Source organism: Plectropomus leopardus, chromosome 15 (genome assembly GCF_026936395.1).
Source record: "Plectropomus leopardus strain MGB_pleo_1.0 chromosome 15, ASM2693639v1, whole genome shotgun sequence".
NCBI classification, from domain to species: domain Eukaryota; kingdom Metazoa; phylum Chordata; class Actinopteri; order Perciformes; family Serranidae; genus Plectropomus; species Plectropomus leopardus.
In genome coordinates this window covers 14,947,501-14,968,330 of record NC_142190.1, presented here as the reverse complement: position 1 = coordinate 14,968,330, position 20,830 = coordinate 14,947,501, and the positions used below count along the sequence as shown (strand labels likewise).

Sequence of the window (20,830 nt, the reverse complement as noted above, 5' to 3'; positions counted from 1 at the left end):
AGATTACATGCTAATATTTAAAACGAATCAGACCAGGCTTATTGAATATTGTCCGTACTTAAACATTGGTTCCACTGATTTTCTACCATATCATTTGTTCATGCATTTTTTAACGAGAAGCTGGACTTTACATCAGTGACTTAGAACTTAAAAACAGCAATAAATGTCACTAAGATCTTTAAATTTCCTTTAAATATATGTTCCTATATAATAGCAGCTACATTTGAAAAGCAAGGACCTTTGTCAACACAGAATGAAGAGAGATGCCAGCCGCACCCCGGTTAAAGCTTTATTAGGCCATTTATTTGGACCACTGTCCTTGTCCCAGTATACAAGCACAGGGGAGAATCGATTTATTGATGGAAATATTTCGGACTCCACCAGAGTAGGTGACAATATGCCCCCTTCAGTTGCTTTTGGACCTTCTTCCAGTTGACCTATTACATCACATATCAAACAAGTTAGCAAGTGTCAAACTGGTTGCCATGGTAGTCAAACAATGATAACTTTTCGGTGCTGTACATTTCGTATGTACTCGACCCATTACTTTTTACCTACGTCTTGTTTTGTTTTCTCTCGTTTTCTTTTGTGTTTTCTAGCTGTATTCTATGAATTTATGCTGTACGATAACTGAGTCAAAGCCCGGCACGGCGACTAGGAGCATGTGCAGATTGCCTCGGCCAGTTTAAGCATGGTTAAGGCGTATACATGAAACAGTTGCTCGCTTCTCAATCGTATTATCTCGATGTGTTAGTCCGATTTTGAGAAATCTGACTTAGTACGACATCAATCGGAGTAACATGTTTACCTGTATTTTAGAAGTCCAGTTTTAGTCTAACAATTTATAAGTTTTTCTGAGACAGGCCTGAAACCTGCTCTGTATCTCAGGCCATTCATACCCGACCTGACTGAACGGCCGTATTTGAGTTTTGTGTTTAAGTTTTGTGCTACAAAACAACCCGCTGAACTTGCTCACTCTCTGCTATTATTTTGCAGTCTTGTAGCAGTGTTTTCCACAAAATTAGAATATGTGTGTGGCGTAAGGTAATGCTGCGGGAAAGCTTTCTTTCTTCGTTAGTGTGTGCATGTGCCTGTGTGTTTGTTATGTCCCTTTTTATCATTCTGTGTCCCCTTTGTAAATTCTGAGGTATTTGTGGGTGTGTGAATGCAGCACCAGCAGAAGTCTTCATGAGCTTTTTTTGTTCTCACCAGCAGTTTGTGGAGTTTGTGTCACAGGGTAGATAATTGATCAGTCGGTCCAGTCAGAGCTGGTCAGCTCGATAGATGAGAGGAGCAGCTAAAAACTTTGAGACTAAGCACAATGAATGGTTAAGTTTAACTTTCACTGTGCCTGACGTTCTGGTGCTCTGTCTATGCCCAGAGTACAAGCTGGGCTCAGAGAGTGTCATACATTAAATAACTGTAATAACAGCATGTTCTAACAGCGCTCCTAAGAAGCGGTCAAAATAAATATGTGGCGCAAGATGGTGATATTGTTGTGGGCCACCACAATTAAATGAATGTGTGGGAAAACCTACTTGGAGTATTATTAGAACAATTATTCTGTCATTGAGTGATTGACATGGCAAGCTCAGACAAAAGAAAACAGAGAATAGAACAGCCGGAGAATCACTTGTGTAAATTACCTTTTAGTGCTCTTAAGGAGGGCGATTAACCGTCAGTCCCTTTGGGTGGTCTTTCCACTGACCGAAAGTTGAAGCCTAGTGTGTTGACATTTATAAATTGTTAGTGTGTGATTGATATACAGTCTTTGGATTTGCTTTAAATGTTACTGGATTTAGTCTTTTTTCTGTCTTGTCTTCATGTCGGTTTCACCAAGGCTTGATGCACCATGGTTAAATTTGTTTTTTACTGGGGTGGTCTGGTCTGCATTAGCCTTTTTTCATTCGCCTGGTTTTTAAGGCAGAAACTATATTTGTAAAAGGGCTGAGAAAGTTTCAAGTACCTCGAGTTAAGTAAGTGAGAAGAATGTTTTTTTCGCCAGCTTCTGTGGCCCAATCTGCAGTTGGTGAGCTCAGTCAAATAGTCCTCCATGCAGTCCATCCACTGGAGATTAAATTGGGTTATGTCTATAAGAAGCCATTCACTGGCAGGGATTTTTGTGTGTGTGTGTGTGTGTGTGTGTGTGTGTGTGTTGGTATAAGGTCGTTGGAGGGTTACTTTTGTGATAACATGGAATATTAGCATGATATTTTCCATGCAAACATATTCAAATTATATGTGAGTGTTGGCACATGCCCACATGCTCATGTACAGAGACATTTGTTCTCTGAGAGAGACAACTAGAACAACAGGATTTGGATAAGAGTCATCTGTGAAAAAGGTTGCTCAGATTATTTTTGATAATGTAGTTTTTGCTTTATGATTGCTTTTATAGCTTTGAAAAATCCAACCATATGAACCTTTGTTACTTTTTTCCTGCATCTATAAAAATAGAAATTTCAATTTAGCATCTATACTAAGTATACACTTGCTAGTATATGGCTTAATGGTTGCAATCAGCACTAAATCCTCTGTCAGCCCTGTTGCCCCACCCCCAACATAAATGGTTGCTTTTAGGACAAACTCTCTATTTATAGGAATCTCTTAAAGGATGATTGTTGTTTTTTTTTAATTTAGCCAAGAATAATGACGCATACACATGAAGCCCATTGCTTTAGTGTTAGTAGTGGTTAAATTTCGCTGATGTTTGTAGAGAGAAACCACGCATTCCAGGTTCACCTGGTTCGTACATGACCCTGGGGGCCCCAGAAACATCTGAGGCTTGCTTGAAACCAAACAAAAATCGTATTAATTCCTCAAGTCCCACTGGAGAGCTAAAGCTAGCAAGTCCAGCTGTAAGACAGTTGGTGCTTTTTGTCTTTGCAGCCTCATACAGTCTCCTGTGCAAACTCTAAAATACTTTAAAAGCACGGAGCTTCAGTACACTGCTCAGCTCTGTTTTAGATTAATGCTGCTGCGAGAGTGTGAGAAGCAGAGCAGTGCTGCCTGTCTGAACAGATTGTTGAAAGAGATCAGCTATCTGTTCCATATCTTGGCTCTCTGACAGCCCGCCTGTGGCTATAAGGCCATGTAGACGACAGCTATGCGTAGGCCAAGTGGGTGCATGCATCGACTCCTGTAGAAAACCAGAAGTGCAGTATTCATTTACATGCTTCTTTGGCTTTGTGTTTGCACATTTCGTTTTGTGTGCCGGCCTAAACTTAGCAGCCCACCCTCAGACTTTGCCTGTCAGCTGAGATCTGTCTGGCATGAACCTGAAATAAGTAGGTAAGTGAGTTCAGCTTAGTACTGTGTGTCCAGCTTCTAACATCTGCTGCTTTGAAGAGACATAAACCTCTTTGGCCAGTTTGTCCTCCACTGCTGAGACCAGCAGAGAGGGTGAGGGATAATGGGGCAGAAGTTAGAGAGGCATGAAAGACAAATAAGTTTAAAGCCACAGATGATGAAAAGCTATGTAGCTTTAAGTGCCCAACCCTCAAAACGTATAGCTGGAATAATTAAGATTATAGACCAATGCTTATAGCTGAGTAAATGAGCACATGTAACAAAGGTGCAGACTGATCTCTTGTCAAACAAGCAAAATGATGGATGAGGTCAAAATGAGCTGGTAATGAGAGTGAGCAGGAGGGAGTGGAAAACACTCAGGAAATTATTTTTAAGGGTGTTGAAGATGTCTTAGAAATTTGTGAAACCCAACTGCTCATTTTGGCATAAAGTACAGTGTAATCACTACATATGCAACCTTTAAATTCCCACAACTTCTAAGCAGGACTGGTAGCATTTTGTATATTTCTGAAACATATCAGGGAATCAGAAAAACATCGAAATATAATTTCCCTGGGCTGATACTGATGATGAGCTGCATCACTATAACTTTAAGTAGTGTACAGTGGTTATATTTTTCATCAGGAAAACATTTTTGAAAATACCTTTTTGCTTTTAGCAACTTTAGCCAAAAAACTAAATGATTGGGTAACATGCAGTGAGAATGACAGGGTGTGTACCTACTTGATGTCTTCAGCAAGTGAAGGTGTTTGATTGTGCAGCTGTACATTAAATAGCCCAGCCATCTGTGAAATATCATACAATGTAAACACCACAGTAGCAAAAGAAAGCTTATAGGAACAATATGTAAGATTCAGGAGGATTTTACTGGCATCCAGCAGGATTGCAGATTTCAACCAGTTTAAACTTCTATAGGTTACAATTCCTTTAGTGTTCAGTGATTTTTACCAGGAGCCAAATTATCTGCGGTGGTCTCTTCCTCTCCATAGCAAATGGACCAAATGTCTGGTTAAACACTGAATAAAGCTGTTTCACGTTACATATCTGTGCTGCGTCAATGCTGTTTGGCTTGTCGGAGAAGTCATGGAATTTAGTTTGTAATGAAAATGATGCAGTAATTTTTCATGGATTACCTTCTACGAAAGGAAACATGATGGCACATTTATTTTCTGTAGCTGTTGACGTGACATTATGCATCCATGTGTGACGTTTTGTTTACCACAGTGTACATCATTTTCTCCTTGTGTTCCCTCTCTTCATGTATGTCAGCTACTGACACGTTTTCATAGAGTTTTAAAAACGCCAGACGAGAGGGGCAAGGCATTTTTTATTATGGGTTCCTGAAAAGTTGTGGAAAATTTTTGAAATTTTGTTCATGAAAAATCGTGTGGGAACCCTGAGTCAACAATTCATTGAGGTAACGAAAACAGAACGACAATGGCCATGATTTTCAGGTGATTACACACCAAAGAAACACTTAATAGTTCATATTCCATTTCTGCCAGTATATCCCCCTAAATCCTACACACTGGAACTTTGAAAATGTGAATGTACGCTTTTCCCCACTGCCACAGAAAGTTCATTGCAGACAGAAAAAAAATCCTTATGCATCCTTCATTTATTTCAGCACAAATCTGCAGCTAAGATTACATAAAGGGTCAGATTTTCCGTTTCTGTGTGGCAGTGTTTTTGCGCATATGTGTGTGGCTGTTTGGTTTGGCGGGTGGAGGAAAGGCAGCTGGTGTGGTGCTCTCTGGGCCAGACTCACTCCTCACCCTCTTTTCTTGTAGGAGTAAAGGAGGAGTAGACCTTCCCAATACAAAGAGATTATAGCACAGTGCTTGCATAGTGCCAGTTTGTAACAAAAAAAGTGGGAGAAATGTGCCATGCTGCATTGTTGGCATCCATCCCAGGAGGGAAATAGTGATTCATGTGAAGAGCTTATTTGCAACTAATCATCTTCTAAATAGGAAGTGTTCATCCCCTCTGTTCACATCTATTTAGGACTATTCAGCCTCTGTTCAGCTGTTTAGGGCTGTTATTTCCTCCAACTTCACATGCTGCTGTGTTGACAAGCATTCACTGTAAATGTAGTCATTCAGTTCATATGCTAAGTCTGAGTCAAGTACAAGCCAAGTTCTCTTTTCTCTCCCTCTCCCTCCTTTCTGCTGTTTCCATAACCCGCTCCACCACCAGCACCACGACTGTCGTCACTGGGCTTTTTATGAACCCACCTCCTTAGCTTTCAGCGCGGAAACTCTCAGGATCCAGGACTTGCACTGTATTTGTTTTCAGCGTTTTCGCTTAGCAGACATTGGCTACTGTCACTCCACGCTTTAAATGATTTGCCGAATGATCAGATTCATGTGTGTTTAATTCTGCAGGATCACATTGTGGTGAGAGCTTGAAAAAGGTCTTTGTGCGAGCGCCTCTCTTCGACCTGGGTTTGCTCCCAAAAGTAATTTCTTTGTTGAGAAGAGAAGAGACTGAACTGTGCGCAAAAAGAGGGGGATTTAAGATTTAAGTGCTGCAAGTGTACTTTAAACCTCACACTGATGCTGACTGATAAGGCCGCACTGCGCAGTGGAGCAGGGGATTGTCAGTGAGCTTCTGCGTTGTATGGATAATGATCCTGTCTGGAGTTATGATACCATAGGATCATAGTTGACCCTGTCAGGCCTTGTAGGTTTAAACCATTAAGGCTTTAGGAATATATCGTGCTTGATGTTAAGCTTTATCTTTAGCTGCCTGGAAAGGAGATTTTGCAGCTGTGAGTAATGACCATGGACGTATTTTTCTGTTCTGCTGAATTTCATATGAATTCCACGTCATGTTTTATTAAGAATAAAATTAGCTTTCTCCAATAACTCACCCACTTGATGCATTACAGCTTTCATTATAACAATAACATACAAATCATAACCAGTCCGCTTATTTAATACTATGATTAGCAAATGTGTCCTTGTCAACTCACTTAGACTTGATTACACTTGGTTATAAAATGTGTCTTGGGGGATCAGATCACAAGAAGACAGCAATAAAGACAAGTGTAAACAACCACCAAGATGCATTATGTTTCACTTGCCGAGGTGGTTTGGGATACATTTGACCACATATCTTTTGTAGTGTAAACGCCAATGCGTTGAACATTGAAATTTAAATATTATATAAAGACGGAGCTGCAACCCTGGTGGTGTTGAGTAGAACGTCTCTATTATGTATCACGTTCTCTACCTGCTGTGTTTACATGGATATGTGTACACACACTCAGACACACAAGCTGACAGGTGTCATAAAGGCTGACAAGGTGGTGAAACATGTACATTTATAAAAGCACGCAGGCAATACTTTGTTGAAATGGTGGACTTCAAGCCCTCAAAATGACAAGCACAGATAGCTTAAACTTATTCTCCGTATAATTCCACCGACTCACCGGCTCACTTAGGTTTATGGTACAGTAGGGACTGAGCACTCATGTTGAATCCCCATCTCATGGAAGCTCTTACAGGCTGACTTTTCTGTTGAGGCCTATTTGCAGTCCCTGTGTCCATTACTGAAACTCAAACAGTGCATCTCCATTCTGTGCAGATGTGAACCATAATGTTGGCTTACGGTACCATGGTGCAGTTTACAGAGTCGACCTGTTTCTATGGTATACAGCCTGAGTTTTGGAAAACATTATGATGCAGTAATTTCAGTGGTATCCCACAGAGACACTTGATGTAACATTTTCATTTTCTGTGTGGTTTCTGTGTGCAGACCATGTCAAAATATTGAAACATGTACAAGCTAAAGGTTGTTGTACATGACTTTATAGCTCTAATATTAATACCATTTAATCCATCATTTTGACATATGACTTAATTCTACGTATTTCCTGTAGTGTACTGTGTCTGTGTAGTTGGGCATTCATGTACAGTGTATAGCAAGCTTTATTACAACTCAGACTGTAATCACCTGTGTGTGGTTTGAATATATTTATTTATTAATTTCTATTATCAGCTTCAAATCCGAACTGTAATTATTTGGTTTCTCATACAAATCACAGGATAGGATGTTTTTAAAGACTTTTTTAAGTATTAAAATATTTGCATACTGACTATACTAAGCATTTGCTCCCTGGCTTTTAGCCGTGTTATGCTACAGCCCGGCATAATGTTGACACTAAGGCTTGGGGAGTCAGTAGTCTATATAATGTAAATGTTAAAAGGCTGGCTGTGGAGGCAGGATGTTAGCCAAGCTGTTTGTTCTGTCGGCTTGAATGGAGAATGTGTTTTATCGTCCATCTACAATATCCTCTCTGTGTCGGTGACGGACTCGACAGGCATACTGTACATTCTGGTGGAGGCAGGAGTGGGCTGAGGGGTGACTGAACTCTCGACAAAGTCAGGCTGAGCTGCAGACGGACCTGGTTCCTCTTAAAAAGTAAATTTGTTTTTTGTTGTTTTTTTTTTTTTACAAAGATTCAGTGGAAAAATTTGAACTCTGCAAAAACTTTTGAATGTTTTTCTCACAGGGTTATGACCCACTATATATGGCATTTAGCTTCAAACCAGTAAATGAAAGGAACTACACTCTCAACAGTTTGTATGAAAATTGACATCCATGCTTTTCTTACAGTCCACAAAGGGTTTGAAAGGATTTTATCGGCCTCTGGGACATTAAACATACCTGCTTCAAAATTAACGGCTCAAATTACAATTTAGAAATTAAAAGTCAGAGCCTCCAGAGCTGGAATTTCAAGGATTTCACACAACAGTAGCGCGTTTCTTCTTACTCATGTAGGAGTGCCTCACACATCACCATTTCTGTATTAGTCGGCCGCCCCTTGATGGGAAAGGGAGAAATGTGGTGGGTGGGACAACAGCCTCTGTACTGCAACAACTTGCTTTTGTGCGACTGCTCCTAGTTCTGTGCTGCCACAGCTTGTTTATGTATGAGTAACAAGCATACTTTAAGAGGCCACATGTCAAAGTGTCAGCATCCTGTCAGGGTTAGGGGTGCTAGAAACAAACACAAACAGATCTACTGTTACTGTAAAAATGCGGACAGAGTAGCTTTAAATTAACATTCAAGATCTGTGGTCAGGTTGCATGACAGCTCTGACAGGCGGCAAACTGGTTTCACATCACTTTTCTGCTGCAGTGGTGTACTGTAAGTGGCAACAAACTTTGCAGATAACTCTTTTTTTTTTTTACAATGTGCTGTATGACTTTTTTCCGAAATCTTCTTAGATTATTTAAATGCATTAGTAAAAAGATTTTTAAAAAAATATCTGCTGGATCAAATTTTATTGAAGCACTTAGTGTGATGTTTCTGCCAGGAGGTGGCAGCAGCAGTGTAGCTATACCTGAGACACACACATGCAGTCTGTCTCACCACACACACACACACACACACACACACACACACACACACACACACACACACACACACACACACACACACACACACACACACACACACACACACACCATGAAAAGCACAGCAGACTGAGGGCATCACTGATCAGCTCCATTCCATTTGTCTTATTTTTAGTTTGACAGCTACACTTCAGAGGATCTGATTGGACTAGATTTTTAGATATTTCTGCACTCAGTTACATCTTCAAAGAGTTGACTTTTTAGAAACCTGGAGAGACAGCCTTTTTGTCTTGAATGACAACCATGCAGCTGTAAAACTCCACTTTCTGTGGAGCCATGTGTTACTAAATAAAACATGAAAATCTGAGGCCTGCTGCAACAAAAGTAACTTGCTTTTCTTTGTTCGACTACTCAAATCTGTCATTGAATGGTCTCATTTTGTACAATGTCACATTTCCTTGTCTTAACAGAAGAAGAAGGTACAGATGCTATATAAATACAGTGAAAGTATCAATGCTTTTATGCCTTTAAAAGAGCCATCAGGACTTCCATGCAGTTGTGATGTCACAGCTATACTATATAAAGGTAGAAACTACAATCACAGCAGGCTGGGCTTTTTCAGGAGGGCAACTTAAAGACACAGGTGCTAAAACAGCATTTCAGAGAGGGGGTAAATACAGGTATTTTCTGGCAGATGGTATGAGGAAAAAAAAGTCTTTTTTAACATTAAAGCATGTAAACATGTTCTTGCAGAAACCCCAAATACAAGTATGCACAAGAAAATTAGCATGACATTGGGCCTTTAAAGTATTATCACTATAACATTTAAACAACTTTAGTAATATGAGTAACATTCTGTGAAACGTCCAGCTATTTTAATATGTTGCCCCCCTCAATTACAAGTGGAATGGAAACCTCTACAAAAACATGCAAAAAAAAACTCCAAATTTTCTCACTATTTGATTTTGGCCATATCAGACGGGTTTAAATAAGATACTTTGGCTTCATTTGGCGATGAGTTAATGGATGTCTCTCCTGAGGCTGTGCTGTCCTAATCACACATGGGGTCATCATCAGGACACAATATGAGCCTCCTGGGAGGACAGGCCAGAGGTCAGAGGTCAGTGGGGGGTGGGGGGTGGGGGGGTGGTTGAGACAACAATAAATGACACGTGGGCTTGAAAGTAATGACAGAAAGGACATGGTTTTGATAGTTGCACATGTAAACACAGATCTTAACTGTTATGTGTATTAACATGCATGCATTTATATTTTTACACATAGTTCTCAGATCCTTTCTAAAAACTGTCTAGACGTGAACGTGCAGAATATTTGACCCTAATGTGCTGGTTTCCTAAGACAAAGCGCACCTTGTTAGAAATGCTGCAGTGGGAATAAATGTTACATGAAAAGAGAGGAATTACTGTCTATGAAGCACAGCTTCTAAACATAAATCATTAGGATATTTAGCAAAAAAGAGAGTGTGTTTTGGTGCAGTTTTATTTCACTGGGGTTAGGTTTTCCATGTGGGTTGGGAATGAAGGCACCACTGTAAAATAGATATGTGGATTGACACTACTACATTAAAGTGTGGGGATCGTTTCCCAGGCCACAGCCACCACACCCTCAGTTCAGGTCCAAGCAGCAGTGTATGTATGTATTTAGAGCACAGAGAGAGAGAGAGAGAGAGCGAAAGAGAGAGAGAAAGATTGGCGTGGGCGGTGTAGTGATCACATTACCATCCTCTCTCTGGGAGCCCACCGATTGAAACGACAGAGATTCCCTCCTCGGACATCCTGCTATCTGCCTGTCTGGGCCTATTGATGACCTGTTTTACACTAATCAATACGTGAAACGGGGGCAGCTGGCTTCATGGACTTATGTAGTATAGTAGCACTATGTGTGTTGTTTCAGAGTCATGCAGTATAATAAATCCATATGTTTGCTATATGAAGTGTCACTCTGCAGGTTGAGCTTTCTAAAGGCTTTCTGGTATCATTGGTGCTTTATATTTCTTGTCAGGGACAGATAACCATTCGGCTGCAGATGTGATTATTGACTGATCTTAGTTTTAGCAAACATGTGCTGGTTTTAGCTTCTTGCAGCTTTATATTTTTGGGCTTTGGATTTTTGGTGAGATACATCAAAAAACCTTTATCATATTGAGTCAACGAAACCTCAGTGAAATTGAGATAAGCTTTTTTTAAAATCATTTTCTGAAAGCTTACATTCTAATAAATCGAAATTTAAAAGTTTTAATCCATTATGAATAGGGATGCATGATATTGGATGTTTTCCTGATGTCTGATATGCCGAACTGAACTCATTTGGCTGATAACCAATAATGATATTGATAAATCAATTTTTCCCCACCTAATTTTAGTGATTATTAAGTCCCCTCTGTACTGGGATTAACATCATATTATACATACTGTTATTGTGATAGCCCACTTGCAGATTGAGACAGAAAATACAATGCTTTTCAGTGTATGTAATATTCATTCATTGTGCAAAACAGGAAAAATGCTTCAACTTCTGGCTGATGTTTTGTACGTGTTCACTTTGTCAATACATTTTTTTTTAATCGGTCTGCGATATTGGCAGAAAGCAGCATGTTGGCCAATTCCGATATTTCATTTCAAAGCCGTTATCTGCCGATACTGATGACATGCTGATAATATCGTGCATCCTTAATTATGGAATTTTAATGTAATAGTCCATACAGAAGGGCTAATTAAAAATACCCTCCAGATGTGTTTTGATAATAAAAAATTGCATTAATTATGTTATTGTATTATACTTTTTTCATGAAAAATGTTAGCTCACCTCAGGAAAAACTATAAAATCACATCCGATTAATTTTTCCTTCAATGAAAAAGTCAATCTATAAATGTGTAAGTTCTTTTCATTTGAAAAATTTGACCACTCGTCCAAGCTTTCTCCTGCTTTCCTAAAAAGTTCATTAGTCAGCGTATATGTAGGTGAGGTTAAAAGTTGTTAAACCACACTTTAGCAAAATGCATACCGGACTTCAATTATCCTCCAAACTAGTTGTGATGTCACAAAATCTTGCTCCCACATACATGTCCTCGAGCTTTAAGGTCAGCACAGAGATACTTAATGCCCTCAGAAGATGAGTGGTAAACATCCCTCGAGTGGCAAGTTCTGCACATACAATATTGTGCAGAGTGAAGGTCAAACATCCAAGTGAATACATGATAAGCTGAGCACATGTTTGAGCAGACTTTAAGTCATACTATAGTTGCTACATGGTTCTGTGTTTTATCTGGCATCGAAGGAGGTCATGTGGGGCAATTCTCTGTTATGATAGATTAGTTTGCCAGTTTACCAAAATATTGCCAAAGTTAAGATAAATTTATCTAGGCCACATTATACATATTGTCACTTACTACAATAATGATAGTTTTGTCATTTTGAATCAGGCAGAGATTTAATGTTACTCATGAATGCACTAACAACGAGGGGAGAGGTTGGGTATTGGGCTGTTTCATCTACTCTGAGCCCCCATGCTAGCCAGTTGCCTCAGGCCTTTATGTCCTGACATACACACACTCACTGTACATACACACATGCACGCTCAGCAACATGACAGGAGTGCTTACTGCAGCAGTTTGTTTTGCTCACTAACCCAGTTAACTGTGAGTTGAAGTCAATACAGCTCCACTTCCACACCACTGTAAACTGGGCATTTCCATGCCTGCTCTGTTCTCTGTTTGTGCCTCAGGACCTGTAAACAGAGGTTACAACTCTATCTTTAAAGCAGCTGGACAGGTCAAGCTCTCTGTCCGTCAGTGTTTTCCTCTTAAAATGCTCAGAGCACCCAGTTTTCAGTGTCTTAAAGGGCTTGCTGTGCTTTTCTCTTACAGGGAACAAAATCAGTTCACTTTAATATCAGTTATCAGATATACCATAAAACTTTCATTCTGAGTCGATTCCCAGTTAGGCGTCGAGTCCCTTTTCAGCACGGTGTGGCTACACATTATGAAAAATAAAGGCCTGTCTCACTTAGAGGCCTGGTTGCCATGCAGTTCATTTTTATAGAAGTTCTTTGGATGTATAAAACCAAGTTGTTTGCTACCTGCTGGAGATATGTTAGTAAGCTGTTTAACACATAACAATATAAATGTTCAAACTTTTGTTAATATGGACATGCTCCGCACATTGTGAGCTTGGTTGGATTAATCTTAATGTGTATTTTCAGACATATTTCATATGTTGAAAAGAAAAAAAAAACAACGTTCAAGAAATTATCAATAATTTAGCGGCCCCACCGCAGTAACTGAAGGACCTAGGGTCTAAAACCCTAAAACCTCTTCATTTACTATCATAAATAACAATGAAATGCAGAGAATTTTCTCTTATAAGCAGCTAAATTTTTGCTATTTTTTTCTTGACTTGAAATGACTGAAATGATTGATTGACAACCAAAGTAGTTTTCAGTCAAATTAATTACTTTGACTATGGTTGCAGCTCTACCTGACCTCTCCCCCTTAAATTGTGCTAAGTGTAGATACCAAACTCGAGAACTTTCTAACCTTTCTGTAACCTGTATATTCACATAAAAAGCAGGAGAACCCAACATGATAAATACGTCTATTAACCTTCTCTCTGATTTCACCGGTGACAAGATAGCCCTCAGGTAGCACAGCAACATTGTAGAAAGTGCATGTGCCAAACTGGGCAAACCAGTATTAATGTGTATCTCTTATCCTCGTCTCCCTCTCTAGTTTCTGTCTTTCTCTTGAGGTATTTTTTCTTTGTGTGACTGCTTGCTGTCTCTGTTCACCTCCTCCTGTCCTTCTCTTTCTCTCTCTCTCCTCCCTCTCTTCCCCAAACCCTTTCTTCCTGTAACAGACGGAGCCAACAACACATCAGAGGTGTGTTGGTCCATTACATTAAAGGCTCCCCAGTCCCCAGTGTTCAGCTCTGTTTCCGCTGGCTCCCACTGCTTGACTCAGTTTACCAGTACACACACACACATACACACTAGAAACCATATGCTTTCACAGAAGCGTGCTCCTTTCTCTTTTGGTCTCTCTCTCTCTGTTGTATTGGGTTGTATTGCTACCGTAATGCTTTAATACCCTGCAACAGTTTCATGTTTGATTGTTTTTCATGTCTTAATCCTTTTGGCAATCTTTGATGTCCGTTATGATATCTCAGACATCACAGATCAGACCTATAACATACTTATCAAAATGGCATTAAAATGACTTAAGGGCTTTGTATCATTTATAAGAAGAAAACCTATCTGCTGTTACCCGTTTCAACTTGCAATCCATCATTTTCGCGCTACATAAATTGTCTGTATAGTTGCATGTATCTTTGAGTAGTGTGACTTGAAGCTCCACACCCTCAAAGTACACATAAACGTTTTCTCTTGCTGTCAGTATTTGTGTGAAATGCTTGCCGATACGTGAAAGCGTGTACAAAACCAGTAGTGAGGAAATGGTGTTCGAACAGAGGCAACACACTGCAAATATGAATTTGTCCCCTCGGGATTTTCTGATTTATTAGTTCAAATTAGTGCATTGTAGCTGTCCCATTTTTGTGTGTGTTCTTGCTAAATTGCAGCTGCGATTTGGCTTTATCCTGAAGAGGGATGATTGTTACAGAAAATAATTTCTCCTTGTTTCTGCTGTGAGAAGTTGAAAGAGCAGCTCCTGGTGGCCGGTGGGCACTTGAATTTTATTGTTTAAAAGTGCTCATTTGACTAAGCTGATTTTTTTAAGCAGACTATTTCAGTCATAAACTGTAGGGAGTCTATAATTGAATGATGCTGGAGAATGGCAGAAAAGAGATAGGAGAGTGACATAAGTAGATATGTCATTGCTTTGGGTTTGAACTTAGAGTATAGAATGGCTGTGCTTTAAAGGAAAAGTTCAACATTATGTGAATCCATTTTTTTTTTTTTTTAAGATGAGGACTCAGCTTTCATGGGGTGCAAGATCTACCAAATTGGCTACTGGGCCGTCTTGGCTTACTTGCTTTCTTGAAGAGAGTTAGATGAGAAGATCGATATCACTTTCATGACTGTACGCTAAATATGAATCTACCGCCAGCTGCCGGCTTAACATAAAGACTGAAAACAGGGGGAAACAGCTGGCTCTGTCCAAAGGCCAGAACCAGTTGTGAGGCAAGCAGCAAATACTCCAGGAAGTCACTGGTTCCAGCTAAGAAATATTCTGGCTCTGGAACATAATTTGTAAAATGGTCAATCATCATATTTGCACTTCTGTACAGATCAAATAAATAGGGTACAAAATGTTAATTAGTGAGTTTTAGAGGTGATAGTAGGCAGTTGTTCACTTCAGACAGTTGGCCGTCTGCTGGTGGTAGCTTTATATTTAACTTCCGACCATGAGAGTGGATCAAACCTCTCGTTTAACTTTTGGTAAGAAATAATAAAATCCGCAGAATAAGCATATTTCCCCAAATGTGCAACTGTAATCTCAACCTTCTGATTTACCATAAACTCTTAGTGGAAAATATTAGTCTATGGCGTCAGATATAGAGCTGTAACCATTAATTGATTAGTTGTCAACAATTATATAAAACTGATCAATTAATCTGTTTGAGTAAAGAGAAAAAAGAAGTCAAAATGTTCTGATTACAGCTTCTTAAATTAAGATTATTTGTTTTCTTTTACTGGACAAAACAAGACATTTGGTGACATCGTCTTGGGCTTTGGAAAAAAATTGTTGTTATTTTTCACCATTTTCTGACATTTTATACCAAACAACTTCTTGATTAACGGTGAAAATAATCAACAATAGTAGACTCAAATAGAAAATAGAGCAGATTTCCAAAGAAAAGAAGTCATGCGTTCATCTCTGTAACATATTGGCCTATGTCCATCTGTGTGTCTTTGTGAGAGCTTTTGTGTACCTAACCAGTCAGCCATGCAGTCCACCTGTTTTAAGAAGTTGCCCTGTGGCCTCTATAGCTGCCATGTTTGTTTGATCCTACAGATGCTTACACGAAGCTGGTCCCTTCACATACACACTCTGTCAGCCCCTTAATGTTTTGACAGCTGGCCCTGATAGGGTACTATTTTAAGGCCGCGGGTGGATATAATCTGTGCTTGTCTCACTGCTGTCATGCACGTACATAAGTGGTATGCCTGCCTGTCTGGTTTGAGGGTGTCAGTTTGATAGGCAGTGTGTGGCATGGTCCAAGTGGCTTCTGTCAAAGTGCGGCGCTAGATGTGATTTACATGGTGCTGAGACATGCCACACACTCTAAACAATGAGCTAATCTTTTAAAAGCTTTCATTTTTAAAAAAAAATACTAACACACACCCTCAGCAAGTTTGCAGATTTTGTAAATGTGTGTGTGTTGTTTCAAAAGGCAGTAAATGTTGATTCTGAAATGACTTCCCAGTAGTAACAGATTCCAGCAGCATGTGTGCACACCATGTCTGAGGAAGTTTTTCCCTCTTGTGTATGTGTGTGTGTGTGTGTGTGTGTGTGTGTGGAGTTTGTGAGATCATTTAATAATGTCTCTTATGTAGTATTTTCTCAGTGGAGTGCAGCCTGTTTCACTTACTAACATTGTTTTTATTGTGTTTTTGTCCTGCAGGACCTTCACACCATCTACTGTCATCTCTACCACATGGACGTCCTCTCTCACCTTAGGGAACATCAGCTAAGGTGAGTCATTTTCATCTCACTTAAATGAACAGTATGTAAGATTTAGGGGGATTTAGTGGTATTGGAGGTGAGGATTGCAGATTGCAACTTTTGGTTTGAATTCCTTCAGTTTTCATTGTTGTGTCCGCAGAGGTCTCCTTATCGCCAAAACAAATGGACTCTGTCATTTTAACCGGTAAAAACACTGAATAAAGCAGTTTCATGTCACTAATCAGCATTTCTCTGATGCTGCTTGGCATGTCGGCGCTGTTAGCTCACCACCTGCTAATGTGTGCTTCACCTGTTTATTTCTAGTAACTTAAGATCCAGACTTTGAGGAGGTTTTCAGAGATCTCTTCCTCTCTAAAACAAACGAATCCAGTGATTTAAACCAGTAAATACACAGAATAAAGGAGTTTTATGCTCTCTGCTCTCTGTAGTTGGGGCTGCTAACTACAGTGGCTGACACAAAAACAGGAATGGCCCTATCAGCCTGGTTTGTCCATTCGGGGCTACGGTAGAAACATGGCGGTGCAACATAGCGATCTCTGTAGACGAGGACCTGCTCCCAAACTATAAACAGCAAATTCGAACAAAATGAAAACACAGCAGTTCTTATTAGCAGGTGATTATACACAAAGGAAAACACACTTATTATATTGTGTTCCATTTCTCACAACAAATCCCCTAAATCCTACACACTGGATCTTTGATTTAAAAACAAAAAAAGTATTATTCTGACTTTTGATTTGTTTCACTGTGAGTTTTGATTTGCCACCGTAACATTAGGTGCCAATCACAGTATCAGTTTACCAAAACAAATGCAGATTAGCCTTTAGGCCCGCTTTCTGCATGAGTTGTTGTATGTGTCACACCCTATGCAAACAGGTTTAAGAGTGCTTTGAATTTTTTTGCAAATGCCAATTGCCCCAGGTTGGTTTTCTGCCCTCAGGTGCCGTTTGCACATTCACACGTTCATACCAAGCATGTTTGAAATGCTCTGCCTTAAGTCTGGAATGTTTTCTTTGCTAGTTTGGTTCATTTGAGCAGGTGACAATAATGACATTTGAACAGGGCTGTTTGCAGGTCTGAGCCTTCTTCCTAACAAACAATGCTGCAGGATTATAATGTGAGCCATTTACAAGAAATAAAACCCCAATGGAGGATTTAAGGGACAAAGAGACAGATATAAACATCTGATAGACAGCAGTTTCTCATGCTTGTAAATGAATGATAAAATGAGCTAAGTCTCTGTTCAGCAAGCAAGATAACATTCCTGTGAAACAGTTCAACTTGTGTTCATAAACTGGTTACCTTTTAATAAGGTTCAATCGACTAAAGATACAGAAAACGTCTGCTACAACTCAGCCCAAAGAAAATGTTGATGGACTGCAGCCAAAAACTGAGTAGTGGGTCACCTTAACACTCTGAGCTGACAGACAGTAATGATGATGTTTAAAATGGGAGATCTTGGTGCTTTTTTGAGAAAAAAGTTTAGGACGGATTTGTGATGGATTGTTTGAGAAATGTCTTCGGGGTGTTTTTGAAAAGAAAAAGTGAACATCTTTGTCTTTCTGTCTCAGGTCGATGTGTACCTCGGCCAGGTACGAGAGACATGAGGCTAACCACGTCCTGTTCTAGTAAGTACACGTTCTCACACAGAGCAGGAAACGCTCTGCTGTGTTCTGCTGCTCTCACTCTCTTTTTATTCAAATATCTGCTGAGCAACACTCGTTTTATTTAAACAGGAATTGTATTATATATTTTTATTGCGAGTATTTATTTACTCAGTTGAAGTTTCATAATATTTTTTTGAGAATATCTTGCTTCACAATCACAGAATCAGTAACATTAAGACTTTGAAACTGCCCAGAATAACAACAGCTTGTCAGTTTTGGATATAAAGCAGTTCTATTAGAGCATATGATAGCTTATGCAGGGGCACATCCGCATGGTTGAATTACAGTAAGTGCAGTCTATAGGAGCAGGACTACATGGCATCAAGAACTCTGAGTGCATCTTTCCAAACCCCAATTTTGGTGTTTCTTTTATGTAACTCATAAAAGTATTTTTCATTTTATAGTTCCCATTTATGCTCTCATAACTCCCATTTACCCATTGCATTGTGTTTTGTATTTTGTTTTCAAAACTGTCTCACACTTGGTCTTAAACACACTGTTAAAAGAGAAGGCTGGCAATATTTTCTAATTTTGTTTTTGTCAGCAAATCCTACTAAAAAGACCAGAAAACAACGCTGTCTCTCAGTACTTTCCAACTTCCCCAGTCCATTCATTGCAACTAAAAAGGAAAATCTTTAAAAACAGGCCATAAATATATACAATTATAAGAGCTAACAAAAATCTCCCCGTGCCATTATTATTGTTTAGAGAGGGCTGCAGACACGTATGTCATATGTCACACGAGAGGCTGATGCTGTGGTGTTACATATCACCTCTTCATCATCTCTTTTGATTGCACAATGCAAGATGCTATTTAAGATCGCACACTAGAGCGGCATGATGCTGCTGTCGTTTCATTTTGTATAAACATGTAAAGGAGGCATAAAAAGGGGACATAGTAGATCGACTCTATAGCACGATCTCTGTGTAAAAAGGGCTATAGATTCCCTCTGTGTAGAGCACCTTTAAGATACCATTGTCCAGATGAGAACATTGATCTATTGATCTAAAATAATGTCGAAAGACGCAGAGTTAGCTTGTCTGTAAGGGTGTCTGAATACATCGATATTTAGATGAATGGCAGATGGTAACAAAAAGGTCATTTTAGCATCGTATATATTGTGGACTTTGGAGAAAGAAGAGCCCAGAGGAAGGTGGAGTAGAAGTAGAGAAGAAGGATTAGAGATGAATGTAAGGCTTGCCGAAAAAAGGAGAGAGTAGATGATGAGAAGTGAAGGGAGGAATTCACACCAAAGGAGAGACTGTAAGGAGGTATATTAAAAGACAAGACATGAGAGGAGAGGACTGCAGAGGAGAAGAGAAAACAAGAGGCGAATATGTTGAAGAGAAAGAAAGTGGAAAGCAAATCAATGCCGAGAGGGAGGAGAGACAAGAAAATGAAGCAAGGGGAAGACGAGGAATTCAAAGCCAGTGAGGAGAGGGATGAGGGCGTCAAGGATGTGGAGGAAGTGTCAGAGATGGAGGGAGGACAGAGACAGATGAAAGGATGAGAGAGCAGCTGAACATGCTCTTGATGTATTATCATGCTCACTGGAATAACATTAGACACTCAGTAGTTTAATTTACCATCAAATAAACACAAATACACACAGAAAATCTGTCTCTTCAATACACTCTCCTCCCTCTCCAACTAGGGTTTGTCTTAAGTACCTTAACCCAGAACAAAGTGCCTGCCATGTCCAATTAGTCAGCAGTTACACACACACATACACACACAATGCAGACAACAGATGAAAGCAATCATGGTCTTTCCATTGAAACCATAATAGTAGTTAATCATGTTGGCCTCACGTAAACCCCAACAAGAAACAAATCTTTGTAATTCACCTTTCAAACATTATTACGTAAGCCATTCCAGTGATAAAAAAAACACCAAAAGCAACAAAAATAATGACTGAATTAATGAGGCATACAGTGGTAGGATGACATTTCAGTCTTTCTTTAAGGTGCTGCTCTTTGGACAATGGCACATCTCACATCTCCACTCCTCAAACAACCGCCTAATATTTCTCAGCCAGTGTTCCCAGTATATTCATACCCACACCCACAGTCTCAGGTACTGCATGATCTCCTCTAACTGACTTCTTCATGTATGATTGCTTCTTGGCTTGGTTCTGTCTCGGACACCCAGCTTATTAAGAAGTGAATTAGTCCTGTGTTTGGGGTTAATTAATGAAATCTGTACATAAAATAGCACGGGCAGTCACAAAGCCCGGGTTTTCAGATTAAAGAGTTTCGTGATGTCGCAGCTGCTTTGAATGACAGACAGAGATTACGTGACTCTTTTAGCGCTGTTTATTCCAGTCCTTTTAGCGTGACTGCCTGTCTTTAATGGATTCTCTCCACCTTGCAGTGATTGCACATTATATCATGACTCTATAGCGCTTGGCATACTAATAATACATTTAGGCTAATGTAAAATGCAACACTGGGGATTCAAAGCTCGGATGTGCACTTTATGTTTTCTCACACTTCTTGGTCTTCAGTTCTCTTTACATAACTCCTACATTTTTCAAAGCTTTGGAAAATAAGTCAGACAAATACTGGCTGGAATTAAACTGTTCTTGCAGCCAGGAATGTATGGATAGCCATGATAAATATAAATGTCGTTTGCTCACCAAGTTATAAAAGCTAGTATTGGTAACACGTAGAAAGAGGTTGCAGCATGGGTGGTGGAAAAAAAAGTGCTCTAACTTCAAGAAACCTTCCTCAAAAGGACTACATGATCTCTGCTTTGGGAGTAATGCAAACTCAAAATGCATAGCTGAGTACACATTGTTTGATTATTAAGTTATCATTATGAAGT

General features: G+C 39.6%; 1 protein-coding gene across 1 annotated transcript in view; it reads left to right on the top strand.

Annotated features, from left to right (window-relative positions):
* Positions 1 to 20,830, top strand: part of rapgef6 (Rap guanine nucleotide exchange factor (GEF) 6) — a 170,698-nt gene that overhangs the window by 23,830 nt on the left and 126,038 nt on the right. Inside the window, exons 2-3 of the mRNA XM_088088061.1 lie at positions 16,275 to 16,345; positions 17,908 to 17,964. Of these exons, the coding sequence (XP_087944187.1) occupies positions 16,275 to 16,345; positions 17,908 to 17,964 (128 nt within the window). The remainder of the gene's footprint in view (positions 1 to 16,274; positions 16,346 to 17,907; positions 17,965 to 20,830) is intronic.